This window comes from Abramis brama, assembly GCF_963993115.1.
Source record: "Abramis brama genome assembly, chromosome: 22".
NCBI lineage: Eukaryota > Metazoa > Chordata > Actinopteri > Cypriniformes > Leuciscidae > Abramis > Abramis brama.
In genome coordinates this window covers 21826228-21841332 of record NC_139984.1, presented here as the reverse complement: position 1 = coordinate 21841332, position 15105 = coordinate 21826228, and the positions used below count along the sequence as shown (strand labels likewise).

At 37.2% G+C, this 15105-nt stretch overlaps 4 protein-coding genes across 4 annotated transcripts in view; 1 reads left to right on the top strand and 3 right to left on the bottom strand.

Moving 5' to 3' along the window:
- Positions 1 to 310: 310 nt before the first annotated feature.
- Positions 311 to 4331, bottom strand: sst6.1 (somatostatin family member 6.1). Its single transcript, XM_084099816.1, has 3 exons — positions 4273 to 4331; positions 1008 to 1802; positions 311 to 790 (listed from the first exon to the last, which is right to left on the bottom strand). The coding sequence occupies exons 2-3, from the start codon at positions 1107 to 1109 to the stop codon at positions 557 to 559; spliced, it is 336 nt and encodes a 111-aa protein (XP_083955942.1). The 5' UTR covers positions 1110 to 1802; positions 4273 to 4331; the 3' UTR covers positions 311 to 556.
- Positions 4332 to 4448: 117 nt separating this feature from the next.
- On the bottom strand, positions 4449 to 9318 carry srm (spermidine synthase). The gene is made up of 8 exons (XM_084099815.1): positions 9060 to 9318; positions 7612 to 7732; positions 7394 to 7486; positions 6623 to 6776; positions 6418 to 6501; positions 6177 to 6322; positions 5638 to 5760; positions 4449 to 5552 (listed from the first exon to the last, which is right to left on the bottom strand). The coding sequence occupies exons 1-8, from the start codon at positions 9188 to 9190 to the stop codon at positions 5535 to 5537; spliced, it is 870 nt and encodes a 289-aa protein (XP_083955941.1). The 5' UTR covers positions 9191 to 9318; the 3' UTR covers positions 4449 to 5534.
- Positions 9319 to 9415: 97 nt separating this feature from the next.
- ribc1 (RIB43A domain with coiled-coils 1) overlaps positions 9416 to 15105 on the top strand; it is a 23303-nt gene continuing 17613 nt past the window's right edge. Inside the window, exon 1 of the mRNA XM_084099518.1 lies at positions 9416 to 9471. The gene's annotated coding sequence lies outside the window, so the exon portion shown is untranslated. The remainder of the gene's footprint in view (positions 9472 to 15105) is intronic.
- The window catches only part of smc1a (structural maintenance of chromosomes 1A), a 15957-nt gene continuing 10387 nt past the window's right edge, over positions 9536 to 15105 (bottom strand). The window contains exons 14-26 of the mRNA XM_084099516.1: positions 14598 to 14735; positions 14344 to 14460; positions 14122 to 14228; positions 13892 to 14033; positions 13662 to 13807; positions 13354 to 13507; positions 13166 to 13276; positions 12924 to 13080; positions 12028 to 12182; positions 11762 to 11913; positions 11581 to 11650; positions 11363 to 11473; positions 9536 to 10814 (exon numbers count right to left, since the gene is read on the bottom strand). Of these exons, the coding sequence (XP_083955642.1) occupies positions 10734 to 10814; positions 11363 to 11473; positions 11581 to 11650; positions 11762 to 11913; positions 12028 to 12182; positions 12924 to 13080; positions 13166 to 13276; positions 13354 to 13507; positions 13662 to 13807; positions 13892 to 14033; positions 14122 to 14228; positions 14344 to 14460; positions 14598 to 14735 (1641 nt within the window). The 3' untranslated portion in view covers positions 9536 to 10733. The remainder of the gene's footprint in view (positions 10815 to 11362; positions 11474 to 11580; positions 11651 to 11761; positions 11914 to 12027; positions 12183 to 12923; positions 13081 to 13165; positions 13277 to 13353; positions 13508 to 13661; positions 13808 to 13891; positions 14034 to 14121; positions 14229 to 14343; positions 14461 to 14597; positions 14736 to 15105) is intronic.

Here is a 15105-nt window from a genome sequence, read left to right as displayed (position 1 = left end):
CACCCTCTCATCAACCGCAAATACATATAATTCACTGACAAAGAAAATTACCACCACACTGTCAATCAATTCATCTAAGTGTTAAACAACCACGGCTTGTGAAAGTGCCATTCAGACGAGCCTGTAATAAATAGACTTTACGTGATTTCTTCTTTTGGGAAAACATTTATATGTAGGACTATTACATAATCTGTAATACAACTGGTTCCATGATCAATTACATTTATTTATCAGTCAGTAAACATATTGTAATTTGATGCTTTTCTCAATGTTGACCACAGTAAATGAGACATCTTTTATAAAAAAGAAACTATCTTAACCATGCTTTATTCTTTTTTTTTTAATGCTGAAAAACAACAAAGGTCCATAAATAGCTTAATCGATCAATAAATAAATAAATAAATATAATCATCAATGTCTTTAACAAACAGACTGTGTCAGAGTAAGTCCACAGAGATCTTTCTTCAGACACTGGAGATGGTATGTACAGTGGAGGTCTACACAGTTCATGTCAGGTATCAGGGAGGATTGCGGGATCGTTGCAGGACTGGTGCCGTTAACACGATGTGAAGGTCTTCCAGAAGAAGTTTTTGCAGGGGGCTTTGCGGTCGCGCTGTGGCAGCTGTGATAACCGGTTGTAGACGGCCCGTTCTTCCAGACGGGACTCCAGGGGCTCCTCCACATCCATGGGGACCTGTGCTATCTCCCCAGCCAGCACACTGTTGTCTACTCCATCCAACAGCCCAGAGATCAGCTTCAGGATCAGCTCCTTACGCTCTTTACTCAGCTCCTTATAAGAAAGAAACTCGACTTGAATTAGAATGCAAGATTTTTAAAGGGTTTCAGCTATTCACAATAATATGGCTACTGAAATGACCCCAGAATGGTCTGTTAATTGGATGGCAAGCATCAAGATGCGTCTAAAATACGTGCATCTGCTTGGTAAATCCATAACAGCTACAACTGGAAACAATGAAAAACACAGAAAGCTCATTGCAGCCACTCACCCTACTTTGTGCCAGGTTCCTCTCCTCCACTGGAAGCAAAGCTGTTGCTCTGACACTATACAGCACCAGCAAGAGAGACACAAGGCTGGCCAAAAGCTGCATGCTGACAAAATAGTTGAAGTTAAAGTGCGTAGAAAGGTCAGTCGGAGAAGCGAAGCAGGAAACTTTGAAGTCCTTGTAGCTCCTAGTGCAGAGTAAAGCTGGAGAGATCTTGGTCTTTGAGAGCTTCAGGTGGCAGGATCCTTATATACCTCTCGTTCCAGTCCCCTACTGACGCAGCGGTTGGAGGACGGAGGGGAGAGGGTGGGGGAGTGGGAGTGGGAGGCTTAGGAACTAACAAAAGCATTGAGTAGTTTAACCCCCCAACAAACCAGACGTTGTGCCGGTGGGGAGGACTGCGCCACCATGCCCACGTCATAGCTCTAAAAATGGTCCTGATTTTAGTTAAAGCGGATGTGAGGAGAAAAAACACTGATGACGACGGATCTACCGATAACGTGAAGTGATTCTGAAAAGTTCTTTCATTGTTTATGCTAATTATCTATGAGGTGCGAAATGGCAGGCAGGCAGCGAATCATGTTTTAGAAAGTACACGGTTAGACGTACGCTGTAATTATGTGATGTTCTCACTTAGCTGCATTGTGATATCAATACAAGGAAATCAAACTAACCCATTTTGTTGTGTACAGTCAGTGGCAGTTTGCTCTCGTTCCAGCATGTAATTGAGCACGACTCCTCCCTCCTTCTCCTTCAGATTGCCATTGAACCGTCTGGCACCCGGAACAGCTGAGAAAACTGTCTTCGGGAAAAGAAGATGCTTTTGATCGGCAGATGAAAAGGGGCTGAATAACAAGAATTAAGTCTTTTATGGAAACGTAACCGCAGATCTTCCCATGTAAGAATATCAAGTGAGACAAACATTAGCACAAAAAGCAAAAGAGATTATGGCTCAATACTCCAAGTTGGCTCAATAGTCAATACTACAGCAGTAAATCTTATGAAAAAAGCTAATATAATGTAAAGATAAGTTAATTGCATGGAAACCGGTCTCTTAAGGTATAGGTTTTTTTTCAGTAGTCTTTAAACAAAGCCCATTACAGAATAATAACAATTTTCTTCTCTTTAAAAAAGCAATGAGGCACTTACAATAGATGTGATTACAGCCAATCCATAACATGAAAATACTCACTATTTCAATAGTATAGCTACTAGACATAATCTGCATGTTATCATAATTTCAGAGTTATAAAATCGCTTACTGAACATTTCTGTGTAAAGTTGTATCTTTTTTTATATAAAATTGTGAGAGCTCAAACTTTAGAGCTCAGACAAACAATAGGCTACATTAGTTTTAACAGAGGATTTATGCTTTTATGAAATTATAAGATACACATTTTTGCTTTTAAAACTTTTATTGTAAGTGCCTCACTGTAACAAGTAAAAAGGGATCAACTGAAATACATTTTCTTGCTAATCAGCATTAAGCTACAAATTCTGGAACATTCCTCTAAGTTGAACCTTATATCATGAACATAGCAGGCATTGCATAAACTATGTTTGAATATTAAAGTTGGCATGAAACGGAAATAGTGATAATCTTTTCTTCCCTATTGTGACGTATATCCGAGTGATACTCTTCTCGAACAAGAAAATAAATAAATAGGGCAAGACTTGATTTTGCCCATCGGTAATTGAATTTTTTTTCTTTCCTTTTTTGTCGTTTTGCTAATTGTTGCTCATCATTGCTGGAGCGATTATTGTCCCACCCTCACGCTGGTGAACACGTCATCAGAGAAGAGATATGAAGATGTTGTTGCAAGAGGAGGGGGGGTCGCATGAATTGAAACAAACAAAAAAAATATAATAATAACATGTACAGAAAAATACTCAATGATTAGGCCAACTGCAATTTTCCATAAATTTCTCAAAATTGAATTTTCAGTTCATGGTGACTTTTTTTCCGCAGATAGCACTATACCAAATGTGCTGTGCAGCATGCCCACGCAGTCTATGTGTATTCTTCTGTAATTAAACCAGAATGAGAAATGGTAGCCTAGTTAGGAAGCGAAAATGAAATGCATGCTTTGGTCATTGGCTCCAGTTGTTCACATTCTGGTCAGCTTTCCTGGCACCCACACACCTCTTTGGATATGCATACACACACCCTGACTGAGTACATGTAGCTAGAAGCCCTAATACACGCGCTTTAGCACATTTTTCACAGCAGACAGATTAGGGCAGACTTCAGGGCCCGGGGCTCTGTAGAGATTAAACACAGTGTTGAGATGAGCGGGTGCCCCCAGCCGAATTGTGATAAAGTGCGTTTGAAGAATTCATGCCAATTGACCAATGCAAAACACATCTGACGCTCACTTCCCAACCAACTTCAAACATATCTGGCGTCAGAGTAAAAATGCCAATCCACATCCTCATGTTGTCTCAGCAGGAGTTTTGACAACTTCATATCAGGGTTACTCTAGAATTAAACCATTAGAAAAACATTTTCGTTACTTGAAATAAAATAAATATGAAACATTTAATTTCAGCTACAGGCTTTTGCCTATATAGTCAATTAGTTTAACTGGCTACAAAAATAACTTAAACTGAAATAAAAATTAATTTATGAACTATATAAAATAAGCTAATAAATAAACTAATACAAATGACAAAAACACACAATAAACTTACTAAAACGTTAACTAAAATGAAATGAAAAAGGAATTAGAAAAACTAATTCAAAATATAAATAAATACTAAAATAACACTGCTTCATAGAGCCAATCATTTACTTAAGAGGCAAACATACTCACAGGCTAGTCCTAATAAATAATAAAATAAATAATCTGCCAAAAACTTTACATTTCAATGAACGTGATTTACAATTATTACGATTGCTTTATTCTTCAAATAAAAAGTTTAACATAGTTTGTATAACAGTTTTGCTGCGTTCAGTGTAATAAACCAGTAATGCAACGTATGTAGGCCTACACCGTTTTCTAAAGTGCACATAGCGATGCATTTTATAGCATAGTGAATATATTATGGACAAAAGATGAAAGCTCAAAACAACTGGAGCAAGCCTGGTGAGGCAGTAACATGTAATAGGCCATCTAAAAACGAGTCAACTGCGTAAAACAAGACATACTTTTAATCGAGTAACTTAGGCTACTTACAATATGTACGACGCTTTAACTGACGATGAAGAAAGGGTCGTTTTAAGTACAATTTAACATAAAGAGCACAGATAGAGCCCACAAATATTTACCTGAAAAGTGACTCCCGAGTCTTCAGAAACACCATTCATCCATGCGATCAAATAAAAGCAGGCTGAATTTACTAACAATGACTCCATCTAGTGGTTAGAAAGGCACTTTACAATCACTTGTCCATTTTCAAACAGCTGCATTTAATTGTTTCGCTGAACAGAAAATCAATACCAAATTGTGATTACACCTTTTTATTATTTCAAAACTATTTATGAAATTCGCATTTCAACTTACAATTTACAACATAAAATTGGTAAAAGTACAGATAAACCCTTCCACACAGTAAAACTTGACCGAGTACAAAATAGTTTGTCCTATGCAACTAGCCTTAAGACACATGATCATCGTCAGCTATCCAACACATACACTGTTTGTTATTTTGTCCTGAAGCACACCTTCATAATTATGTTCAATATTAAGACGTCTCAGTGTAGTCCAGTATTTCTAATGTTAAAAGACACCTCAAAACCTTTCCATCATACAGTCCATTGACCATAAGCATGTTTGCAATACTCTATAGCATATCACTCAAAAAGGCTGCATACCAAACATCTATTTGCTCTACACAAACCACATCATGTAATCAGAATTATTCATGAGAGCCAGAACACACAAGTCAGTCAACCAGAGACCCATATGTCCACCTTCACAGGCTAAAAATGAAAAAAAAAAACTTTTAGAGTAATAGTTTTAGAAATTATTACAATACTAAATAGAATTTCCTTTTGTTTGACAATGATTGTGTTGATAAACTGACCAATAATATGAAACCTTTATACTGCATGTTAAGAAAATGTATAATTGTCATTGACCTGTTAAGTCTCTGAGTGTATAGAGAAGATATGCAGTTTATTTCAAATACCTGTGTTCTTATTTGAGTGAGTAATGCCAAACAAGCTCTGGTGGAACATTGTCCTGTTTTTTACATTACTCAACACGAGTAAGAGAAAGTCCTCGTGTGAAAGTACTGTGCAATCGGTCACAGAACATGCATGATTTTCTGTTTGTATAGTTCTAAAGCTTTGATGTGGGAAGTGGAATCGTAAAAGTAAACCAAACAATTCAAAAGACTTTGACAGAAGCACTGATGGAACTGGACAGAGAAACGGAGAATGTCCCCCACAGAAGGCATTTGCACTTGTAGCCATCCGAAATAAAGCTGGAGAGGGATGCGCTGTGGGAGCTACTGCAGCTGTGGTGAGGCTTTGGTTCTGCTTTCACAGAAGGCAGCGTGTTGACAAGATGGCACCCATGAAACTATTTACGCTTCACTTAGTACCTGTGTAAACAACGGCTCATTTAACTTTCCTTAAGAATGCAAAGTAAAGAGCAAAAGCAATAGAAAACAATGGGCTGCATCTCACCTTTCTGGCAAATTCTGGGAGGATGAATGAAGCGCGGTGGATTTCAGGATTGTAATATTTCAGGCTCATGCTCTCAATCTCATCTCTTGTCAGTTCTCGCATTGGCTCACGGAAATTTGTTTTCTGCAATAAACAAATTAATTAATTACACTTACTGTTATTCAAATTATTAAAAGAACAGCATTTATTTGAAATGGAAATCTTTTGTACCGTTATAAAATGTCTTTAATGTAATTTTTGGTCCATTTAATACATCTTTGCTGAAAAAAATAATAAAAGTAATCTTAAAGGGTTAGTTTAAGATTTAAGATTTGAGCCAGCTCTCAGATTTCATAAAAAATATCTTAATTTGTGTTCTGAAGATGAACAAAAGTCTTACGGGGTTGGAACAACTGACAGAATTTTTGGGTGAACTAACCCTTTAAACTTTTGAATGGTAGTGTATAAATAGCAACAACGTGTGTGAAAGTTATAAAGGAATTGTAAAGCTTTTAAAACAAAAGCGGTTATTAAACGCTAATAAAACAGAAAAACCGTACCGGATTTTTACTGCAAAGCATGAAGCCGATTTGTCCACTTGGATATGTTGGAATGGTGCAGTATGCATAGTCCACTACAGGAAAGAGGGTCTTACAGAAGGTCCGCATTTCCTTTATTAGCTCCAAATGCAACCACTGACACTCTCCTGTAAAATTGCAGCAGAAAATTACAAACATGCCATACATGCGTCACTAATAATCTTTATTTTGAGCTTTTTTCTAGAGCTACAATAATGTCAACCTTGACAACAAAGAATTCCTCCCTCACAAAGTGCCGTTTTCATGAGCTGATAGTAAGACTCTTTGAACAGGCTTTCAGCCGGACCTGTGACAGGGTAAAATGAGATCAGCCTAAAATGAACACCATGTTTTGTCTGGGAGTCAATGGCTAAATCATTATTCACCAATGCAAAAAAGAAAGTTCAACGCCACAGTGGGCTGCATACCGACAGGGTCTGATGAGTCTGTGATGATGATGTCAAAGGCATCCTGATTCTTTTTCATAAATTCAAAGCCATCGCCTACATGCAGAGTGAGTTTGGGGCTGAAGAAGCCTTTTGCCATTCCAGGGAGGTACTTCTTGGAGACATTTATTACATCCTGGGAATAAATGTGATCCATGAAATTAATCAGCATTTTAAAGCATTATTTATATTTTTTATATATAGCTGGAAACTACAAGCGCAAGGTGCCATACATTAAGATAAAATAAGACAAGATTGACCAAATGTAAATATAAAAATTAAAAGCAAACAGCCATGAAATAAAACAAATGAGACTTGAGGTTTTCAACACATAGATGGTAAACTGATGTTAGATTTTTTTTTTAAATGCACCAAGGCTGCATTTATTTGATCAAAAATGCAGTAAAACAGTAATATTATGAAATATTACAATTTAAAACCATTTTCTATTTTCAAAGGTAATTTATAGCTGAATTTGAATTTCCAGCATCATTACTCCAATCTTCAATGTCACATGATCCTTCAGAAATCATTCTAATATGCTGATTTGCCTTTCAAGAAACATTTCTTATTATCATCAATGCTGAAAACAGTGGCTTAAATGTTGTTGTGGAAACCATGATGCACTTTTTCAGGATTCTTTGATGAATAGAAAAGGTATCTAATGAAGAGAAAAAAAATATTTTGTAACATTTTATAACGTCTTTACCGTCACTTTTTTTTTTTTTTTTGAAAAAAAAACTTGATACAAACCTCATCAATCTCACACTGAACAACAGACTCCACCAGCGGATGCTTGACAACCTCCCTCAGGACGCCACCGTCTCCTCCACCAATGATGAGAACCTGACGACAGGAAGGAGGAAAACAACTAAACCAAATACTGTAGCATACAGAAACTAGTAAACACCCAACCAGTTTCAGTTCTTCCAAATCACATTTATAAGAAGCTCAAAAATGAAAGCACGCACCTTCCTTGGGCAAGGGTGGCAGCAGAGAGGTAGATTGGCGATCATTTCTTGATAAGAAAATTCATCTCGTTCTGTGCATTGGATGACTCCATCCAAAACCAGCACATTTCCATACGTCTTACTGTATAAAGAGAAGCAATGATGTAATCATTCAAGATAATCTTAATACATTAAGCAATGAAAAGGTATAGAAAACAGATGGAAAGAAGCACAACAGATCCGTTCAATGCATTCTACTAAGCACTGCAACCAAGCATGTGACATTTGAGATGACAGCCTCTCATCACATATCCTATTGGGCAACACCTTGCATGTGCGAATTTCATTGATTTTCAGGGCAGAAACTATAACATCAGCCTTATATCTGCATTTTTAACAGTATGAATGACTCGATTTACAGTTTACTGCCTTGAGCCAGTGAGTGTATCACCAGTACAGCAGGAATAAGTGTTTAAACAGCAGAGAAAGGTCATGGAGTTCTTTTTAATGTGTGCATGTACCACACTATTAAAGGTAATTATTGTTGGCACAATTATGTCTATTTTTAAACGCTCTGACATATTATAATTGTTGCAATATAACAGTTTACGTAAAATATACGTTGGAAGTAGGGGTGTAACGATACCTTCATGTCACGATTCGATACACATCATGATACGATATTATTGCGATACTCCAAGACATATGGTAAAAGTTTAACAAAAAAAAAATGTACCATTGTTTAAAATGCTAAATTTGATTTTACATTGGGGTGGAATTGAATAGGTTTTGACTTGGTGCTAGTAACCCAATGCACAGGACAATGGTGACTCCAGAATAAAAATATTCATGATTCTGAAGCTGAAAATACAGAATTATTTTAGACAAATATGCCTGCACTCTTTCACTGACTAGATACAGTAAATTTAAAATAATGTAGGCCACTTTTTACTGGTAACATTTGGCATTATCAGGAGCCAAAAATATTGCCCCATTGCAATATTATACTTTATATTCAACATTATATAGTGGTTTAATGTAGTACTGACACTAAAAATCTGAAAACTTTCATTTTTTTCTCATTTTGTATTTTGGGTGAACTATACACAATACATATTGTCACTATCCACGATACATATTGTTGCAGTTTTGTATTGCGATATATTGTGACACACGATATATTGTTACACACCCCTAGTTGGAAGTACAAACCCAATGGTCTCATAGTTTGAACTCTCTGCCACGCCAGACCTACATCAGGCTATGCAATTAGCCGGCTAGCCGCAGCAGCCACACAGCAAGACACCCATAAGCCAGCGTGCTGTTTTGAGTGGAGTGACACCTCCGAGAAAATTGAGGAAATCACTGCATTCTCTGCATTAGTTTTGACCAATAGCTTCACGTATGCGCTGACAGAAAACACGGGTTAGCAACCATGCTAAATTGAGCCACTTTGCACAAGGACTCACCTTTTAAAAACCATCACGTCCTGGAAATTGGATTTTTTATGATACAGCACTTCCTCCACTTGAAGACTCATCGCTTGGCCTGGCCATAATGTGCATGTTTCGGTAAACCACCCGTCTTTGATGCTGTCCATTGCCGGGGGGGTTAAATCTGAGCAGCGGTGGGTTTAATCTGATCAAACCAGTCCACTGCAAGGACTATTACTTGAGATCTTCAACGCCGACTGACACGTTGGGCGTTCTCTGCAGTGCAACCGAACATAAGAAATAAGAGACGACCAATGTGAGCTAGTTGACGTCATTAACAGTCATAGGGGCGGGGCATATTTGTGCAAGCATGTTTAACGGGTTTGTGCCGGTGAGGGTGAGTGAGCCCACGTGAAAATGGGTGTTAGCTTCATGGGTGTGAGACTGAGTGAGTGGAAACGTCAGGTGTGCTCTTCTTTGTGTATATTTAATTACAAGTTCAATGTGTCCTTTTTCTGGTATTTATTTTTGTTCCATGTAACATTTAGGATAACATTTAGCCACAGTTGTGGCACTTTCCACGAATAGGGTACAAAATAGGCCCTGGAACTGTTAAACATAGAAGCTATTTTCTAACTATTTTACACATTTATTTTTCTACATATTAAAAAGTGGAATGCTTTGGTAAATCAATACGAGATAAAAAGTCGAATTATGGCAAAGTCATAATTATGACATACTAAGTAGAAATTATGACAAACCAAAATTGACATACTGTAACTGGCCTGGTTTCACAGACAGGGTTAAGATTAAACCAGGATTAGGCCTTAGTTCAATTAGGACATGCTCTATAAAAAAAAAAACATTACTGGTGTGCATCTTGGGACAAAACAATGGCAGTGATGTATTTAAGATATGCCAGTGCAAGTTTCTTTCAGTTAAAACAGCTCAAACATGCATTTTAGTCTGGGACTAGCTAAGAGTGATAATTATGAGATAAAAAGTAGAAATTATGACATACTAAGTGATAATTATGAGACAAAAGTCATGATTATGTCTTTAAAAAGGGTCATAATTATGACCATTACAATAATTTGAGTTTTTTAATTATGATTTACCAAAGGGATTCAATAGGAAGAAAGGAGATGCTGTTTTTTATTTATTTTCTATGGGGCTTACTTTTGGGAATTATTGGAAAAATCCAGGGAATAATGCCTATAATCCTGCAAAAAAAAAAAAGGTACCATATTTGTGGAACGTGCCATGAGCACATGACGCAAGTTCTTATTTTCAGTTTGAATACGGTTTACACGTAACATATTTTCCCATGAAGACAAAAAAGAAAAATCTTTTCATAAATACTGATCATTACATTGTACTGAATGAACGGATCATCCACAAGGCACACTTGACAATAGGCGGCTCATATGTTCTCTGTTGAGTGACAGTGCAGACAAAACATTACCCATAACACTGATCTAGACTGTCCTGTTGACTGAACATGAAAAGCTGTTCATTCACATCTAATATTCATAGAACAACTGAATACTTGCACAATCATGCATTCTATTTGGAACACAATATAGCAGACAATATAACACTTATAGCAACATTCTGTACATCTTAACATCAACGATTAGAATTATGTTTTTAAAAGATACTTTTGATCAATCTCTCAGCTGTCTACCAACAAATTCAATTCAACACAACCTAATCATTAGGATTGGGATTGGCATCCGGATACTGCGAAAGATCAAAGGTCAGCACCTTACTGATGACACAATCTCCTTGCTGTGAATAAATGAAAAGGTTTGATATGTTATTATTATTTTAAATCAACTTAATATATAAACTGAAATAATAATAAAAAAAAATGTAGTTAATCAAGTTGCAATCTTGAAGGCACAGGGTACAATAACAATATAATGATAGGTTGGGATGGGTTTTATTTCACTGGAACTCTTGTATGCGTTTACTACTTTTGAAATGTTTATATGTACAGTGAGGAAAATAAGTATTTGAACACCCTGCTATTTTGCAAGTTCTCCCACTTAGAAATCATGGAGGGGTCTGAAATTGTCATCGTAGGTGCATGTCCACTGTGAGAGACATAATCTAAAAAAAAATCCAGAAATCACAATGTATGATTTTTTAACTATTTGTATGATACAGCTGCAAATATGCTTTTTTTTTTAGATTATGTCTCTCACAGTGGACATGCACCTACGATGACAATTTCAGACCCCTCCATGATTTCCAAGTGGGAGAACTTGCAAAATAGCAGGGTGTTCAAATACCTATTTTCCTCACTGTATACAGCCCATTGCTGGAATACAAACCTCAGGGTAAACTCCTATGAGGGAGTCAGCTTTTGTGTAGAACTCCTCTTTGAGAGAGATAACAATGGCCTGGAAATTCTGGACTGACTGGTCCTTTATGTAGTTGGCCACCTGCAGATTAAGAAGTTAAATACAAATGTCATGCCATTCAATTCAGTTCAGTTGCATCGACGCATTTGCATTGGAAGAGGTCATCCTACAAGTTAACAAACACACACCTTGCCTATGTTGGTATTATCCAAAGCAGCATCAATCTCATCCAGGACAAAGAAAGGTGCAGGCTTGTAGCTACGAGGGAACGGAAAAACACTTTTTTTTCTTTTTTTTTTCCATCTGAAGGGCGGTCAAAACAAACTTGTTTACTCAGAAAAAAAGAAAAGTGAATGGCAAAAATGGCACCTGTGAATGGCAAAAAGTAGAGCTAAAGCAGCCACAGTCTTCTCTCCTCCTGACAGGTTGTCCATGGGCCTGAACCTCTTTCCTGGAGCCACACAGTTGTAGTTGATTCCATCTAAGTATGGTTCTTCTGGGTTCTCTGGCCCCAGGAATGCCTGCAAGGATATAGAGTATCCCTTAAATTAAGTTAGAAATCCTGCTCGTGTTATTGTAGGATTATCTCTTAAAAATGAGAGAGTGAGATTAGAGTTCAGAGTGTTTATATTAACCTGTGCACTGCTGTTACGTGACAGCGCTTTGTAGATCTCATCAATGTTGGTGGCAACAGACTCAAAACAGGCATTGAAACGATCAAACCGCTCTTTCTTGATCTGCTCAAATGCTTGTTTGGCTTTCTTGGCTCTTTTTCGAGCAGCTTCAAACTCTGAAAGGCATATTAAAAGTAGATGGGTTTTTATTCAAACCAGGGAGCCAGGTGGGGTGCAAGATAGTTTAAAATGATTTAAAAGAAGACAAAACAAGCTTTGAAATCAAGATGTAAACAGACATCATTCTTATTTTAACTTTTTCCCTCAACAACTCATTTTTATTTAATAACCAGGGTTCTCATGGTCTTGGAAAACACGCAGACAGTTTATGGGGGAATTTTAAAAGTGTGATTTCTACATCTGGAAAAGTCATGGAAATTTCTATAACAAATGGATTTTTTTTCTAGGCATGTCAGGCACAAAAATATTTTACCAGGTACAAATAGCAGATAAATTGCTGTTTACTGTATGAGTAAAATCATTTAAAAAAAAATCCTGAATGACTGGAAAAGAAGTGTCATGCAAATGAATTGGTCATAAAGAGCGTGAATGCAGAAGGACGTTCAGTAATTACGGAATTTAATTTAATTATTTGAATTATACAATTATTTTCTTTATTTTATTTCAATATATTGCCACTCCTAATTTCTGTATATCAATAAGGTTAAAAGCACCTTTGTCATTACAGCAGAAGTATCAAATATATCTTAGGGGACTGTTGAACATGAGGGACTTTTGAAAATAATGTCTTGGCCAATGGGGGTCTTGGAGTCAAAAAGGTTGAGTACCACTGAAAACGTACTTTTGTCACAGGTCACAGATTTCTCAGAGTCAAGATTAGCTAGATTTGGGCTCACCATCACTGGTCTCCTGGAACTTGTCTCTAACGCTCTCGAGTTTCTCCATGGCCTTCATGTTGGGAGCACTGATTCTCTGCAGGATGCTTTGCTGCTCGTTCAGCCTCTGCTGTAGAGTGTTCATCTCTGCCTTGATCTCTTCTTCTGACAGAGAATCCTTTAGAAAGGTTTTACATAGCTTTTGATCGTTCCATGTTGCTTGTCAAACAACCAATTCATAATATTTCATCAATTTAAATTACCTTGAGGTCCTCATTTAAGTTGCTGTAGTCAATCTCTATGAGGGCCTCTTTGGCATGCACAGAACTTGATGCCTTCGGGCTGCTGATCGAATCCTCAACTTGCGAGCTTCCCTATGTGGACATATCGGTGTGTATGTCTGTGCTTGCAAAAAGCAGTATGTGTGAGAAAAGTATGTGTTTGCCTGTACCTCTCCCTGGCTGATGTCATCCATTGTCCCTGATTTGAGGGGTAGTTTGATGTCTTGCATCTTGCAGGCTTGCAGTAAGTTGTGTCTGTCACTGCGTTTCTGTTCCAGTTTGGTCTCAATGGCGGTTACTTCCTTCTGCAGCTGCGTCAGCTCTCTAACATAACAAACATTACATCAATATTACAGTACATGCATATAACCAGCACAAACTAAATTATTTTACATAAATCTAAATGTAATACATTATAATCTATTAACTTTACATTTGAGAAGATCTACAGAACTAAGAGAATAGGAATATTTCTCACTTGTTGGCAGACCCTAGTTTCTTACGGATCTCCTCCATCTCTCGGTTCTTGTCATTGACCTCTCCCTTCTTAGTGAGATGCTGGTTCTTCAGGTCCTGTAGCTGTGCCATTGTCTCATCGATGATTTTCATATGTCTGTGTTCCTCCTGAGGTGGTGGGGAATGACATGAGCTACTGTTCAGTTTTTCATGCTAACAGATTTGCTTGTCAAGACTTTTTTTCTCCGTCACCTTTTTAAGTCTTTCGATCTCATTCTCATCCTTCTTTACAGTCTGTTCCCACATCATCACTTTCTCCTGGTCCTCCTTCAACTGGTTCTTCTCATAATCAAGCTGGATGGCCAGACGGGTCTTCTGTGTCTCAAACTCCAGCCTAGAATTGCCATATAACACAAGTTAGATCATTACAGTCCACTGAGGAGTTGGTAACCTGTACAGTACATTGTCCTTAAGAGGGTTACCGTTTTTTGGCAATCTCATTTTGCCTCTTCACTTTTTCCTCTTCAAACTCTCGGATATTTCGCACACCAATTTCCTCACAGAATTCAACAAAGACCTCATCCTCCACCTATAAATGGCCATAACAAGTAATCATTATTAGAGCGTTATTTCAGATCTGGTTGCAATTCAAGGCGAAATTTTTACAGCATTTCAAACGTCTTCCTTTTCTCCAGAGCTCTTACCAGGTTCATGCGATCTCTTAACTCTGTAATGTCCCTCTCTCGTGATTGGATGATTCGTTTTATGTCATTGATTCGTGGGCCAAAATTTGCCAGTTCACTCTCCAACTTTGATTTCTCCTACAATGACATACACACACATTTTGATAAACACGTTGTAACACCAATGATACCCCCCTGTATTTTTTTAAGACATAAATCTGATTCTCTATATTTTGATGTCATGTCTTGACTGAGGCGTTGTTGCTCAGGTGTACCTGCATGTTCAGAGAGAGGTGGCGGGTTTTGGTCTGTTCCAGATCACTCTGAGAGTATTTGAGTCTCATCTGCAGCCCGTGTGCCTGAGACTGAACCTGTCTGAGCTCTGCCTCCTTTCTCTTTGCCTTCATTTGTTCCTGAGGAGACAAAAATATAAAACCAGCTTGTTAAAAAATTACTTTCACACAATACTTATGCCTTTATTTCACAAATTAATGAATTATGATAGGCCTGTCGCAATTATTGTCGTCACTTGATCAAGATTATTTGATCTAATTGTAATGATTCACATGAACCGCAATTATTGTGCACATATTATATTTATATCGCACACACACTGAAAATGTTGTCTTTAATTTTTATTCAAATTTAATATAAACAAATTATATAAACTACATAGATTATTATTATAAATAATTACTATATATATTATAATTATATATTGGGCATGGCTGGGTTCAAGAAAACAACTAGTGTTAATGGAAATCAAAGTAAAGAGGACTCAAA

Coding starts and splice junctions, on each gene's coding strand:
- sst6.1 (XM_084099816.1), bottom strand. CDS start 1,109: ATGCAGCTTTTGGCCAGCCTTGTGTCTCTCTTGCTGGTGCTGTATAGT. Junction 791..1,007: donor GGAACCTGGCACAAAGTAGG/GTGAGTGGCTGC, acceptor CTTTCTTATAAG/GAGCTGAGTAAAGAGCGTAA.
- srm (XM_084099815.1), bottom strand. CDS start 9,190: ATGGACAGCATCAAAGACGGGTGGTTTACCGAAACATGCACATTATGG. Junction 7,487..7,611: donor GCCACCCTTGCCCAAGGAAG/GTGCGTGCTTTC, acceptor TCCTGTCGTCAG/GTTCTCATCATTGGTGGAGG. Junction 5,761..6,176: donor TGCTTTGCAGTAAAAATCCG/GTACGGTTTTTC, acceptor TGTTTATTGCAG/AAAACAAATTTCCGTGAGCC.